This window comes from Trachymyrmex cornetzi, unplaced genomic scaffold (genome assembly GCF_001594075.2).
Source record: "Trachymyrmex cornetzi isolate Tcor2-1 unplaced genomic scaffold, Tcor1.1 scaffold646, whole genome shotgun sequence".
Classification (NCBI taxonomy): Eukaryota; Metazoa; Arthropoda; class Insecta; order Hymenoptera; family Formicidae; genus Trachymyrmex; species Trachymyrmex cornetzi.
This window is the reverse complement of record NW_017299966.1, coordinates 1,489,981-1,506,271: the sequence shown is the minus strand read 5'-3', so window position 1 is coordinate 1,506,271 and position 16,291 is coordinate 1,489,981. Positions and strand designations below refer to the sequence as shown.

At 31.4% G+C, this 16,291-nt stretch overlaps 1 protein-coding gene across 3 annotated transcripts in view; it reads right to left on the bottom strand.

Annotated features, from left to right (window-relative positions):
* Window positions 1–16,291, bottom strand: part of LOC108766999 (neo-calmodulin) — a 51,527-nt gene that overhangs the window by 7,862 nt on the left and 27,374 nt on the right. For 2 of the 3 annotated variants that reach the window (XM_018516617.1, XM_018516616.1), the window contains exon 2: window positions 918–1,160. In XM_018516617.1, the coding sequence (XP_018372119.1) occupies window positions 918–1,160 (243 nt within the window). Of the gene's footprint in view, window positions 1–917; window positions 1,161–13,201; window positions 13,244–16,291 lie in introns of all 3 variants that reach the window. The other variant, XM_018516615.1, reaches the window with a different exon arrangement.

Sequence of the window (16,291 nt, the reverse complement as noted above, 5' to 3'; positions counted from 1 at the left end):
ATCCTTTTAATCATTTAAGTTTAGTTTGCGAAAAAAAATTCTTTATTTCTTTTTTTATGAATTGTGGGGTAAAACGGGATAATTTGAACAGGTTAACAGAAATTTTTTAATTGTATAAAAGATTGAATAGTGAATTCAATCAAACATACAAAACATACATTATCAGTAGTGTATGTTTTATATATTTAATTGAATAGATTATATATATGCGATCCCAATCTTATACAATTTGAAAATTTCTGTCAATCTACTTCATTTTACCTTAACTACAAAAAATATCAATATTTTACTCAAGATAGAATTCAAATTCGTCATTAAAATGAGATCAGAATTTTGCGAAATAATCTGTTATATTTTCACTTCCTTATACTTCGAAGGTGACACAAATTAAAAAATATGTTTTTGAGTCATATGAATAATCGAGTTACGTAAACATTACCTTATCAATCATCAAATGTAAACTAGCTTAACTTCATAAAAAAATCTACACAATTAAAAAAAGGATGATAAAAAAAAAACGTTAAGAAATATATTACCCTATTACTCAATCAAAAGTGAATAATTTAATTTTATAAATAATCGTCAAAAACGTCACAATTCAAAAAAGTTGTGAAACAAAAATAACATTTAATTGTTAAAAATATGTTTTTTGCTGATATTATTTAATTAATCAACTTTCTATCAATTAAAAAAATAGTTTTCCTCTTTTCTAAGAAACTTAATTTTTTAACTTATGTCACTTTTGAACTAAAGAAACAATTTATAAAAATATTTATGAGTTATGACATATTAAATATATAAACCTAATTTTTTTGAAATAAGACCAAGCCTAAAAAAATTTACGTATATAAATGACTAGCGATTCCGGGTGAAACATTTTGATCTAGAATAAGTGATTGGTGATATTACGCACTCACCAGATTAATAGTAACGATGAGATCATATTGTTGTCGTTGTCCCTTCTTCTTATTTTTGCCGGTCTTCACGGAGGCCGCCTTGGGTGTTACTTTCACTTGACCTTTCTGGGCTGACGGCTTCTGGGCTGGTTTCGCTGCGCCTTTAGCACCCGGCGCAACCTTCTGACCAGCTGCTGGCGCTTTCTGACCGGAAGCACCTTTTTGGTTTACATGACCCACGCCATCCGCTGGTTTGTTGCGTGCCTGTAGTTTAAGAGACAAAACCTCTGTCAGGCGTTAAGTACAACACATTTTATTAGAGACAATCAAGTAGAACAAATGTAGGACCGAGTACATATGTATGTATAATACATATATCCCAGATTATTGTCGGAGTAAAGCACGATGCCGAAGTTTCCTTCTCTTTAACGTTTAATTTTTCCATTCTTTATGTTTGCATTATAAATTTTGCAAGCAAATTAATGAATTGACAACTGTCATATTTTGTGAAATTTTCGGTTATAGTAAGTTCTTTCCTTTAGAATTCTAAAAATTATAACATACATTGTATATTTATGTAGTTACATGTGTAACTTACACATATTTTAAAATATTCCTCCCTAAAGTATTATATCACAATTGAATTATCTGGATAATATGACCCCGATATGTTAATTTAATGTTATATTTATTATTATTATTATTAATTAATGTCATTTCAGTTTACCTATAATCATCGTATTAACTCACTGTGTCAAAATCGATTCAGTATGTTTACGAAAATTATTTACACGTTAGTCTGTTTATACGTTGTGGATAAAAATTTTTATGCTGCTCGAAAAGTGAAAATAAATTCTGCGAATATATGTATAAAATAGCAAATCTATAAAACAGGAAGTACGTTGACTTTTTTGTCAACAACTCGAGATAAAAGACGTTTAAATCAGGATCGAATCGTTATGACTCTTTAGATGACCTAAAAATAAACCTTTTAATTAATAATTAACTGAACGAAGAAACTGAATGCTTCGCGTGGGCGAGAATGCCAACGAGATAATTATAGATCTCACTGTCTAATGTGATCTTGACAGAGTCTACGTACAAACAGAGTTTCCTATGTACACAAATTGCATAAATACGTAATTCAAGATTTTTCAAGCGTACGACAATGCTACGGAATTTCTACTTTCGTGAGACAATCCTCAGTACTTACAGTCATTTGTTCGATTATCCACAGACAGCTTCTAATTTCAAATATTTTCAATATATCAGAGAACATAAATTCATGCTTTAAAAATCTTTTGTACTAAATATTATACAATTTTTTATCGAATATCATAAGTATTGAATTAAATACTAAATTTATTATCAAAGTGAAAATGTCTACTCTAGAAAAAAGTATCTGAATGATAAATTAATTCTAAATTTACGTGACTATTCTAAATGTCTATAACAATGTAAATATAAAATGTAATGTAAGTAACTACATAATATCATAATGAATCGAATTACGTATACACGACTAATAATAGCATTCCTTATGAATGAAACAATGATCTAATGCACTAATGTAGCGATTATGAAGCAACGTATATTCCTGAGAAAGCGGAATGTCTTTAAAAATAAAATAAAATAAATTTTACGTGCGAAATGTTACATCCCAATGTAAGATAATTTGTACAAAGTTTTGTAAAAACTTATTAGTTTTTTCGTTACCTAATTTGTGATTTATCATTGTACAAAGTTCTTCATAATTTTATTAAGATCATCTTAATTGACCTTCAGAGCGAGATTCTACATCTTGTTAATAAGCAAAGTCCCGAGCCAAGATAAGGTTTATATTTAACTTTCTTTATACTTGAGTTTATTTTAACTTTCCAATCTCCTCAAAGTCATATTTTCCTCGAAATACTTCCAAAATATTTTCCAAATAGCACTCGTATAAATAAATTTTATCTTATATTTTCAATTACTCGTTAAAAAAGGAGTCCATCTATATATATTTTATCAATGTATTACAATACTATTATACATTACAAAGTATTACAGCAATTACCGTATGCTATATTCTTCAGTAATCAAACATCTCAACACGTGTTAACACAGAACACAGAATATCGCTACAGAGCTCTCCTTCATCCTCTCACTCCGGTAACAACCCGATAATAACCAGGGTTGCGGTTGTCGCGAGAGATTCGTACGAAAACATGGAAAATAGTCGGCACATCGATCGGACCGGGCATACGTTGAGTGTGATCGTTCGTTGCGCATGCGACGCCACGAACGGATCGATCGCGCGGTTGTATATCAAAAGTGTATTAAAACAAATGTATTGTTTGATATGACAGCCACATGCTTATCCCCGCACGCAGCCGTATTAAGGAATCCACAAGCATCGAGGGAAACAGTTAATGTAAATCGCGCTAGGCGATTTAATTGTGGGACTCGCGTGCACGACCGTTACGAGACGGCCCGTACGGAGCTGCTTGTGTTCGCTTATGCGTAGTAATTTTCATTGTTACGCTTTTCTTGTCTTTCCGCCCATCTTTATCAAGGCGCAAGCGCATTTCGGAAAATTAAACTGCAACTCGGTCAGGTTTGGAAGTATCAAATGCACGACCTTGCACGACTCCGGTATGTCTTATGAATTTCCATTCTGGCGAAACGAATGCGTTTGCTGGGTAGTTTCTAAAATTTTTTTAAAGTCAAGATATGTTGGAAATGTTTTACTTCATTATTTATTAGTCGGTGGCTCCTAAAATTTTCAAATACATTTTTACAACTGTCAGTATAAGCAGATAAATTAGTGGTAAATGTAGTATCCCGAGAAATTTTGTAATAGTTGTGTGCTTATAGATATAATTTATTTGTTAAATTATCAAATCTTTTTAATTATAAACTTGCACCAGCAAGCTATAGCTTTGCTGAATCATCTATTCCGTGTATGTAATTCCCACATTCTTTAAGTGTTTCTTTAAAATACAGCATAATCATATTGCTAAGATCAAAATTTCTGCACATCTTATTACCGTTATGTGATTAATCCGGAAATCGTTATCCGCACTCTAAAAAATAGCGGTGTTTATATAATTCTCACTGTATTGATATTAATATTAACATCAACGATGAGAATTACATAGACACCGCATTGATGTTAAATTTACATCGATATTTTTTAGAGTGTGAGATATTTTTACACTCCAGGGATGAAAACATGTAAATTATTATAAAATATTGTATAGATATTGTGTATTAACATATTTTTTCTTTTTTAAATATTCTTCACGAATTTAAATATACGATTTTATTAAAAATTTACAATAAAAAAAACGGTGTTACATTAATATTATTAAAATCTTCATTCTTTTTTAGAAATATTATTATAATAAGCTACTTAACGTGCTTATTCTGTTTAATATTTATCTGGTTACTACTTATTTTTTTCAGAAAATTGTGATTAAATTCATATCCATAATCTTAAATATTAATAAATCGTAAAACAATCAATAATATGTTGTTAATTTACGATAGATGATTTTAATTGGGGTGTAAATATAAAAACACATTAGGTGATCACTTACATAAAAAAATAATCATGTGACTATACTAACAAATTAGTATCTACTATTGTTTCAGATCATTTATAATTATCGGTTTGACTCTCTACCGTTTGCGTTAGATATATAATTCATATGCAGTATCAATTTCAAAAGCAGTTGACAATTTCAAAAGCAGAGCTAAGACAAGTGTTTATCAATTTGAATCTTCTTTCGTTACGAGTTGCACACTTCGTAATTCTCGTGCAACCACACAACGTCCTCGATCTGTACAATACATTTATTTTCTTAATCGAAAACGGCAAGAAGGCCAATATACTTGTTACGACTTGCGTCGAGTGGCAGTCGGCTCACTGGGGTTTCAAGACCACTCAATGTCTTTTTCGTATCCGTTGCCGTGTTGTTTGCAAAGTTCGTTTTTCGCTATTGCAGAGGCGAGCTAGCCGTAGGTAGTCTCGCTCCCGGGGAAGGAAATTAATAACGATCGCTAATGGGTGCTTACGAAAGTTTGCTGGTGGTGCGGGGTGTAGAGGCGGATGACTTACTTTCATCCGGTCGATTAGATCGGATGGCGCGTGCATCGTGTCCATTTATCGTTCGTACGCCAGCGCATAGTGTGTCATAGTAACACAGTTACGTATGTACGTTGAGTAGCGACCGCGGAAATGTGGATTTAGGTCGCTAACTGCGGGTGTTTTACATTATGGAATAGTGCGACTAAAGGGTTGATTAGCCTTTAGGGACTATCGATTTTATGAGTCCCAAATGGAACTTTGATAGTCGTTACTTATCGTCGTTACTTATCGTCAATTTACGTAGATATATGTACATCGTCCCGCGATGTATGTAAACCGAAAACAGAAAACGATATGAAATGCCGAGAGAGAGACATAGTGTTGAATAAACTGAGAGAGTAAACTCCGCACAATAATGGAACTTTGATAGTCATTACTTAATCGTCTATTTACATATATGTACGTAATCCCGTGACGTATATATAGATCGACAACAGAAAGCGATATTAAATACTAGAAATGTAGCGTTGAATAAGTCGAGAGAATAAACCACGTACATTAATATATTAAAATATATTAAATGCATCGTAAAAAATGAAAAGAAATAATTAATTACGCTGGAAGCTTAATCGTAAAAACTTATTAAAGTAATAAACTTTATTTGCATATTACAGAGAAAATATGAAAGAGTATAAAGCGTAAGACTATTATATCTAGTCTCTTGGTCACGTTTTGCATGTTCAATTTGCATATAATGATAAATTTCTGTTGACGTCAAATTATCAATTTTATAATTAATTTGCCTTTAAACTTTTACACTTTGACGCATTTTAGGTCAAAGCGATCATTTACTCGAGGTAGGTATTATTATTAATGCATCGATAGGAGCATCGCCTGTGATATGTTGATAAAAAAATTAGTTTTGATTTCCATTAAATTGCATCACTAACGCTTTGCGTATTAATAATCTCTTTGTACATAATTGGAATAAACGGATTTTTAAATATCAATTTAAAATCAATGTCTTCAGAACGTTGCAGAATTTGTCGAAACAGATTGACAAGACAAAAAGTTTTTAATGACTATACTTATAAAACCATTTATCATCGGACTTGTTTCCGTCATCTTAATATCACTGTCCAATCAGATAAAATCTCGAGTGCACTCGTGTGCAAATCAACAACCTCTGTAGCATTGTTGTAAGTTTGAAAAATGAGTCTCTCAGACACTTTTTTCAAGCCACGAGACGCGCCGCAGCTAACCTTTTTCTAAAGGAAAACAAGGGTCATACAAAGTGAAGTCGCGTGTCGCACATTGCAAAGCTTTATCTAGATCGTTGCCTTCTTAGATAACGTTATGCACGCCACTTTTTTCTTTCGTCAATACGGCTAGCTTTGTCTCCCTTTGTTACTATTACTTTCATCTTTAAAAAGATGATAATATACCTGCAGAAACGGATGCAAAAAATGTTCTTAATAGAAATCGAGAAAATAGTATTACGAAATATACATAGTTTACCTTGTATCGTAGCTGAATGCATCTTCTTACATTATCAATAGATATTATATGCCATAATATCACGAAAATATGTGATATTTCTGAAGGATGAGAGAGAGTACGTAGTATTGATATGTATAACACGGTTTCTTATATCTTTTTATGTGAAGAATGTTTTCTATTGTAAAATCATCTGATTGCAAGTGTTACGATTCATTGAATATAATAGATATAGATAAAAAAGATATCGTGGGAATAAATTTTCATAATTCAATTATGAACGAATTAAATGCTAACGCGATTTGTTAGTGACCTGGTTACTAGTTTCATGCATGACAGTCTTGATGCGACCTTTTATTACGTTAGTCATTTGTTCATATAGATTTCATTTCTTAATTTTATTATTTATTTTGTGTTTTAACTTTCTGATCTATACAGAGTGTTCCAAAATTCGCGACTCAAAATACTATAGCAAGGAAGTTTAGCTCCTAAACTTTAAGATAAGCAGATAAAAAAGCATGAGTCTAACATTTCTTGATGATTTACAATTACGACATACCCAAAGTCCATTAAAATGAGAGGAACAGTTTCGACAGTCTCCTTATTAATGAAGTTGAAACTTGCTCATTGCATGTATAATTAATGTTAAATTGATATATTAAATTTGTATGATTTTTGATTGAGCAACTATAATTTTTAGATTTTTAGCCCGTTTAATATTTTATTACATTGTTTTATTATGATGAAACTAACAGGCTATTTATTTTAGTTATATAACATTATTTTCAAAATATTAATATGTTAAACTATTCGATCTCTGATTGAATTAAACAGAGGCGAAAAAGTCCATCAGTAATAAATATTTCGATATTTGCAACACATTATCCAACGAAGATTCTATCGATTTCTTTCCTTTTTTTTGTCCTTTTTGGCTGCGTAACCGCACACACATACACCGTACGGCATTAAATTTTGTCTCGAATATTTCACCAACTCAAGTTTTGCTCGAAGTGTTTGCGAGCGAGACCCGGAAACCTCTTTCGAAGGATCAATAATTGGGGATGATTGCAGTACCCTTGAAACGCTATACTTTGCGAAACACTGGAGCATCATAAACCAAACAGAAACAACGGTGATTGCCGTTGTAAAAGTCGAGTCGCTTTCATCGATTCCATATATGTATTCCCAGTCGTAAAGCTTCCGAATATTCCATAGCGTACGTTGCGTTTTTCGCGTGTAAATGTCTCGTTTTAATTGCAAATTTTTGAGCAAAGATTTTGATGATAGCAATCCGTTTTCAATGATAAAAATAAACTGAAATAAATTACACGAATACGCGCGTGATCGTTACATAACGAAATAAAAATGGAGTCTTTTTAAATCTCTCTGACTGTGCTCCAAGATTTTCGGAAACAAATTTACACCGAAACTACGAACCTTTGTTGAAATTGCGAAGCCATTGATGGCCTAGATTTTCCAGATTGAATAATGTCTCCTGTGGCAAGATTTACGAGCACGAACCGCGATTTCAGGCCACGGTGATGACTAATCGGAGAAGTATCGCAAGAACAAACGATACGTATTTGCCGCTTAATTTGTCATATGCAGAAACAATCCTGGAGAAAAGCGTTTGTCCTTGAAGTGTGTCACTGCACTTTCCGTGCAAGGTCTAGAACCGACTGATTAATAATTAAATCAAATAACGCAGCCGCTTCAGCAACGAGAGAGGGCACTGTGATGGTCAAAGGCATCGATCCTCATTCTCGATTCTAGACCATGCCTGACATGAGCACGAGGTAACACTCCTCTTTGCTTTTGTCCCGAGACTCTTCCGTGACGATCTCTCGTTTGTTCTTATAACGAACGCGAACGATTAATCTTTGCTAAGTATTAAGGGTGTGCCAGATTTAGGAATCATTTCAAGCGTTACGAAAACGCATATGCTTTTTAAATTAAATCCCTCCTATAATTGCAATGGTATTTGAGATATCTATCTTTGAAATAAGATTTTAAAGGAGGCTCGATCGTAGTACGCTGAACGTAATTACTTCAAATAATCTCGGTCCATTTTCGATTTTACTTTGATTTTCTTTTAATGTGGAACTTATGATATGAAAATGTTGAGTCATTACAATAGGTAATGTCGAATTAGTAAATTAGACTCTGTGATTACAATGGAGAATTTCATATTAAATCTCGCAATTTAATTTCGAGGATTTCTTTTCTCGGACTCACTTTTCTTTTTAGAGCACTCTTTAGAGGCGACTAAAATGTGCGAGAAGTAGTGATTTAAAAAATTATTCATCTCTGTGCTTTCTTTCGAGGAACAGTTCTGTTGCATTTATTCAAGTTCCTTTATTCATTTTTCCACAATTTAACGGTCTAATAAACACCGTTAAATCTTTATTGCAGTAGAGCATTTCGCTTAAATCTCATAATATCCCGATTTTTTTTTATTTTCTCTCTCTCTCTCTCTCTTATTTTATTTTTATAGTTTTTAGAAATACAGAAGTGAGAGAGGGAGGTAATTTATGTTCGAATTCACAAGAAGCATGGTAACGATTTTTCCCGCATGTTCATTCTTTCGAAAAACAGTCCTTGACCTACGATATTTACGTGTTAGACATATATATAGAAGCATGCACGCAAAACTTCGCTGTGTGAAATTTTAGTTAATGTATCAATCGACATAATCAAGTAGACAATAGCCATTTATTCACAATTAATAAAATTAATTCTACATCGCTCGTATTAAACTTCCTACGCTTATTACAGCCCGTTTCTTATTTCCGCGTAATGTCATTTTTCTATTTAATAAATTATCTATCTTTTGCGACTTTACTCTTTATACTCTGATAACTCCTGTTTGAGATTACCTCCTTTTCTTTTATAAACTTCTCGTTCAACATTTACAAAATGGAAAATTTGATAATGCTTTATTCGACTCTGAGATGAAAAATAAAAAATTTTTAATGATGGATTGAATATGACGGACAGAATTAAAAAAAATAATTTGATTATCATAAAATTTGATTTTAGACGATTTTTAATTTCGAAGTACTATTAAGTATTGCTTTATTTAAAGTTCATCAGTGATACTTAAAGATTTATATATATGATACTGATTTTCAAACTGACTTTTGAATTCTGATTATGAATCCACTAGATCCTCTTTCATGAATGATCCTTTCGATATTTTCAGACTATATTCAAATTCAAAGATACCAAGAACCATCTCCTAAATCATAGATACCATAGATACCTCTTCCTAAACCGAGTTTTAGTAAAAAACATTGTATGTGTGTGTGTGTGTGTGTATTTGTGTTGGAAATGGTCCATTCACGTTCTTGTTAACAGTTTGTATTGAATTTTGTAACATATTCGAATGTTAATTTAATATAATGTAATTATGTTAATAATTTTGTGTTAAATTGATATTCACAACATTTCAAAATGACACAATTTATGAGTAAGTGAATAAATAACACAAAAATAATGTGTTTTAAAACGTAAATTCTAAGATGAATGAATTTAACATATCATAAATGTTAATATTATTTTTTTAAAAATGCACGCCACGGTTTGTTTGCAAACAGTGTCAATATTACCATTTTTTGTATTTATTCTCTTACATAATATTTGTATAACCTTCTAACATATTCATCTTTATGTGTAAATTAATTTAAAAAATTGAGTAGACCGTTTGAGACATGCGATTTATGTTAAATTCGATACATTTTTTTCAATAGTGCACGATTTAATCACATAATTTTTTTTAAATTTAAATTTTACAATTCTGAAACCAAAATTAAATTTAGCAACCCTAAACATTTTTAGAAAGCAAAATTTTTTATAAGTTATTTTGTGAAAAAATTCCACTTTTCAAAGTGTTAAAAATATATTAAAATACATTTAATTTCACAATAATATCGATTATGTATGTATAAAAAGAAAGATACATTAGTCGATATATAGATAAAATAGTAGCTATAAGCGCGAATAATGTAGGATAATGCTTTATTCAATATTATTCTCAGTGGTTTTCATTTGTTGAAAACACATCTGTAAGCGCCATAACGAGATTGTTTGCACTGTAAAAATAAGCTTACATACAGTCAACAGCACTCAATAAAATCATGAGTGCAGTAAAGATATTCATGACAAACGCATATTTGAAAGAATATTTGCTTTCACCCTTTCAAAGTATATAAATATTAGTATATAAATATTAGTTTCACAGATTATCCTGAAATTTTCTTAACGTTTGTGGCATTTTCAATATGAATACCAAGGTTTTAATTGCAAACTCGGCACTTTTACGTTGTCAGTTAATCGATCCGTTCCAGTCAAATACCGATTAAGTTCTCTTCTTCGGTGCGCACTTTTATTTATTTTACCCAAACAAGCAGCATGTCCTTTCACGAACATTGTAACGCGCTACGAAATCGTGCAGAAAAAATGCTGCATTATTAGAATTACAGCATGCCAAGCGCGCGAGATTAACATTAGCGCAAGGGAAAGCGTTGATCGAGATAAAAGGAGCGAGTAATTCAAGAGCGACGAAAGCACGGAAGTATTGTGGTTTTAACGAGGCCGACTTGCATAAATGCGCTCATTAACGGGTCGCTCCTCGACATATTCGTGTCGTCGTCCGCGCTGCGACAAGGATATAGTTTCCCGACGCAAGCTCTCTTTTTTTTTCTTCTTTTTTTTCTCGCGAGGCATTTCTACTGTAATTGCGGTAGTCCACTATCCCGAGTCTCTCATGATATACTTACTGTTCCGTTTTCCACGGAAACTTTGCGGAAAGAGGAAACGAGACGGAGCAAAAGTACGGGACATGTATTTCTACGCGCGGTCGCATTTGTCGTCGACGAAAATCTCGGAAGGAAGTACGTGCCATGCGGTATTGGATTGCGTACTTTATGTTCTCGTCTACTTTTGTTCTGAACCGTTCGATTAACCCTTTAGGGAGCTGACGCCAAAATCCGTAAAACAGTTTCGGATACTGGATAAGTTTGATCCAATTAATATATTGTATGTTAATTAAAAGGTACTAATTTATTTCAAGGAATCAAAATGACATTATAACAATATAACGATAAAACTGATAAATAAGAGTCGATTCTCGCCTGTTTTATCGTTATATATTGTTATTGAATTTTAAGAGTCCTTGACTGTTTTATATTATTTGTACTTAAAATGACATAACTCATATAAAAAGAACTGTTGAAAAAAATATGTCGAATTTAACGTAAATCGCATGTCCCAAACGGTCCACTCAAATTTTTGGATTAATTTAACACAAGACGAATATGTTAGAATTTTATACAAATATTATGTAAGAGAATAAACACAAAAAAGATAATATCAACAGTTTGTAAATAAATCGTGGGAGCATATTTTTTTAACTAAAATTAACATTTACGATATGTTAAATTAACCCATATCTTATTTATTCATCTTAGAATTTAAAATACTTTATTTTTGCGTTATTTGCTAATAAATTGTGTCATTTTGAAACATTTAATATCAATTTAACACAAAATCTTTAAACGACATAATCACATTATGTTAAATTTAACAACACTCGAATATGTTAAAAAATTCAAACAAGAACGTGAGTGGACCGTTTCCAACACAAATACACAATTTTTTTTACTGTGATAAATATTAAATTTGCTTTAATAAGGACAATCCAAATTTGCAAATATAAAGAGAATTGAATTATTTGACATTTTTGTATAACTGCTACAATAATTCATGCAAAAATTAAGATTTGATAGCAAATTCAAATATAATAATATATTTTTCATTTTAATTCTACTTCACAGAAAAAGCTGAATTATTTTTAATCATAAAAATCTTTATTAACCAAACAATCACTGTATAGGGGACTCAACAGACCCATCGTCCAGCTTCGGAGGAATAGAAGATCTGTTTTCTATAGCTGGACTAGTGAACACTTTTGCTACTGAAATAAGTATATGTTTGATGTTTGATGAAAGAAGTTCTAGAAAGAAAATTCTAGTACAAAATCTAGTACAGGAATAAAAAATAAATCTATAATTGAGCGGGTCCAATAGACCCACGTCAGCTCCGGAGAGTTAAGAATTGTATCGCCGTTGAAACGACACGGCGTGTGTTTCATCCAAAACCAAAATTGTACTCCGAGCCGATTATGTTATCGGAAGCTTTATCGGAAATACGCCGAGACAGGTATATCAGACGTTCGTATGGAGAGGCAAAATTGCAGAAATCGAAACTCGTGGAATATGCGCAAGTGACAATAAAATCCGTCAACAATCTGTCGTGTTTCGAATGTTGTTTATCAGCGAACGAGTGTTGCAGCAGGTCGACACTGCAAAGGAGATTACCGAAAGCTTGCAGCATATCTCTCGTAACCACGTCGGACAACAATCGTATAAATCGCACAAATCGTTTCATTTACCTTATGCATCCAAATAAGCAGGATGTGATAAAAGAATTCGTACGATGTCGTCACAATCCGATTTTTATCTGTGATAATATATCGAGAATCTTCAATTAATGAAACAATCTGCAGACCAATGTCGAACGTTTTAGCGAAATGCGCGTGCTCTACGCCTCTACGCATGAGTAATGGTATCTATATGTCTAAAAATGAGTAAGTAAGTAATAAATGAATGACTATATCTAGCTAAATAGCTAGTGACTAATCTCTCAACTAGATCTGGATTATTATCTTGGTATATACCTGGCTTAGGCTTCTAAAGCTACTTGTGCTGGCGCTGCGAGCCTGCAAACACAAGTACAGTATAGGTCACCAATTACCACGCCACTATAGTTAGAAAAGTATAGATAAAGATATGATATAACACTGACGACACTACGGATACGTTGCATTGGTTGACGGTGCACACAAGTGCGATTTGTATAGAAGGAATAGAAGTAATGTTTCATAAATGTCAGAACGGAACTCGCACTTGATATGCAAATAACGTGTGCTGTAAGGAAAGTCTTTGTATACGTATTTCATGATAAAAATCTATTAAAAGCTAGAAGAATGACAAAGTTCAAATATTAATATCTGCAATTGATGTCGGCATTGATGATTCTTTCGAATAACATTTCTAAATACTATGGTACAGTTGTAGCCGAAAAAGAGTATCAGAAATTAAAAATATATTCTATAGTATGATTTATTAGTCCTTCTATGGAAAAATGAATTTTCAAGATATCCAGAAAAAAGTAGAATTAAATCCGTCTCAATGCTGTTTTATTTAAATCAATATAAAATGTTCTAATCAATATAATAACTTCTTTCTCTGTTAAACAACACGGTGGAATATTAGAATCTGATTTTTTTACACTTGAACTAGTGTAATGTACACTCTTTGTATTCAAAATAAAATAGGTATCTATTTGATATAATTGACAAAAACGGAAAAAAAAGTTCTAGTGTGCAGTCCAGTGCAGCAATAACAAACAAATCTATTATACGTATTCAAAAACTTTCCATATCGGCTAAAAAAAGAGTATCATATATCGGGATAGTGGTTTATATTCATTATCATTCACATATCAAAAATATACATATAGCAGAAGTTGAAAGTTATGACAGCATAACGTGAAGTAACAGCTGTGATCGCTCACGCTAGTGAGTAATAATCTTTCACGAAAGATTATACTTGCATATATAATATTAATCAAAAATTCAATGCAATATTTAAGTTAAAGCACCAAATTATCAGCATATAAAACCCTTTTATCAATCGATCACCTAGATAGCACAATTGATCTCAATTTAAAAATATTCATCTTCCTAAGTTCTTTGGAGCATTCTATTCGAAATGAACTTAAAAAAAACTTAAAAATTTATATAAATATATTTATTTTATATTTATATATATGCATGTTATTTTTAATAAAAGTAATATTTAATTTGCATAAAAATCAAAATATAATTTCTTATATAAAATTAAGGAATAGAGAAAGATTACAAAAAGAATATCTTTTAAATTTGGAAAATTGATAACATCACTCACGATTAGTAACATAAAAGTGATATCTTTTGGAACTCTCAGGAATACTTTTAGAACAAAAACAGGACGAAACAGGAATTCATTTCGTAAGTCGAGAATCAAAAAAGAATTCTTTTTCGACTCTTTGTGCTATCTGTGCGGAATATTTCCTCTCCAATAAATGGATTGTTAATCTCGTAAGTTCGCAAACATATTTAATCACAAAGTACAGATTTTGTTTGTTTTTTTAAATTGCATAAAAACTTTTTATGAATATAATAAATCTAATATAATAAATGTCGCTAAAAACAAAAAAATTTACAATATTTAAAAACTAAACTGTAATCATTATTGGCGAAGCATATAATGATAGTAATAATTTCCTGCAATTTCAAAATGGAAGAATATTTAGATTTGCATCTTTTATAATTAATGAGTACGCTGTCCGCATGAGAATATGAACATAATTACATTTACGAGAAACATTACACGATCTGCTACCATTTGATACATTTACTATTGGAAAAGCTTTCTCTAAAGCTTGACTTAATTGATGATCGGCTTCGCTTCCATCTATTGCAAGAAAAAAAGAGACTATCAAATCGGAAAGCTGTCACGTCAGCGAGTCGTGACGGGTTTACCGAGCAAAGTACGACGCATTGATCGAACCCCGCTTTTATGTTTCGACGGAACTGTTTCCTTTCTGACACACCCGGTGTGACCGTTTACGTCGCGTGTTAAATCGAGACCGACTACTTGTTAACGTGGGACCTATTTTACGTTTTCTTCACAATAATGTCATTACGTTTCGTCACAAACTCGAACGAGGGAGAATCCGACTAAATACCACAAGATTTACCGCACTCGTTTAATGATTCCCCATCGTAAAAGAGCTCGTTATTTCTGGATACTAAACCATGAATACATAAATATTGAGGTCATAATCATTTTCGAATTAGCAATCAACTTTAATATGGTTGTTGGTATAGTCCGCTCACTTAAATCTGTAATTCTGTTTACTAATCTATCGAATAATTTATTATTCGTTATCGTAGTCCTGGTGATATCGATTTTTAATTTTCAACTGAGTTTTTTTTTGTTTCTTATATTGTGTGCACTATAGTGATTAGCAATTAGTTTATATGTGTAATAACAACTGACGAATTGTGTATTTATTAATTAATAAAAATATTAATTATTATATGTAAATTTAAGTAAATATTCAAGTATAAAATGAAAATGATATTACTGTTGTACTTTTTTTATAGTTTTAATTCTTTTAAACTCTTCCTCTTCTGCTTGTCGTTTTCCATTATTTATCTAAGCAATCTAAGCAATAAATTGAAATATTCAGTTAGTTAATGTATTTTATAATGATATTCACACATTTACTCAAATAATATTAATAAGTATATCATGTTTTCATAGCTTTCTAAAGTGAATAATAATTTTATCTGCGTAAAGTGTTTGAAGAAAAGTAAAGAGAGAAAATATTTTCCAGATTTTTAGAGATATTTGTAAAAGTCACTCTATAATCATTAGATATTTATCACTTTTTACCCAATTTACTCTGTCTGTGAAATACCTCTTTATATATATGAGCGTATATTCGCGTAAATTGATAATAGCAATCACAGACATATATGTACGTATTTTCAAGATAAAATATTAATAGTAAGCTGTCCCAGTCTAACTATTTTCAGGCACATACATACGTACACATACATATACACAAAACGGATTTGTAAATGTTTTATTTATGTCTAATAATCTTGAGCTTTTAATTTGATACATATATATATATATATATATATATTTCTTAC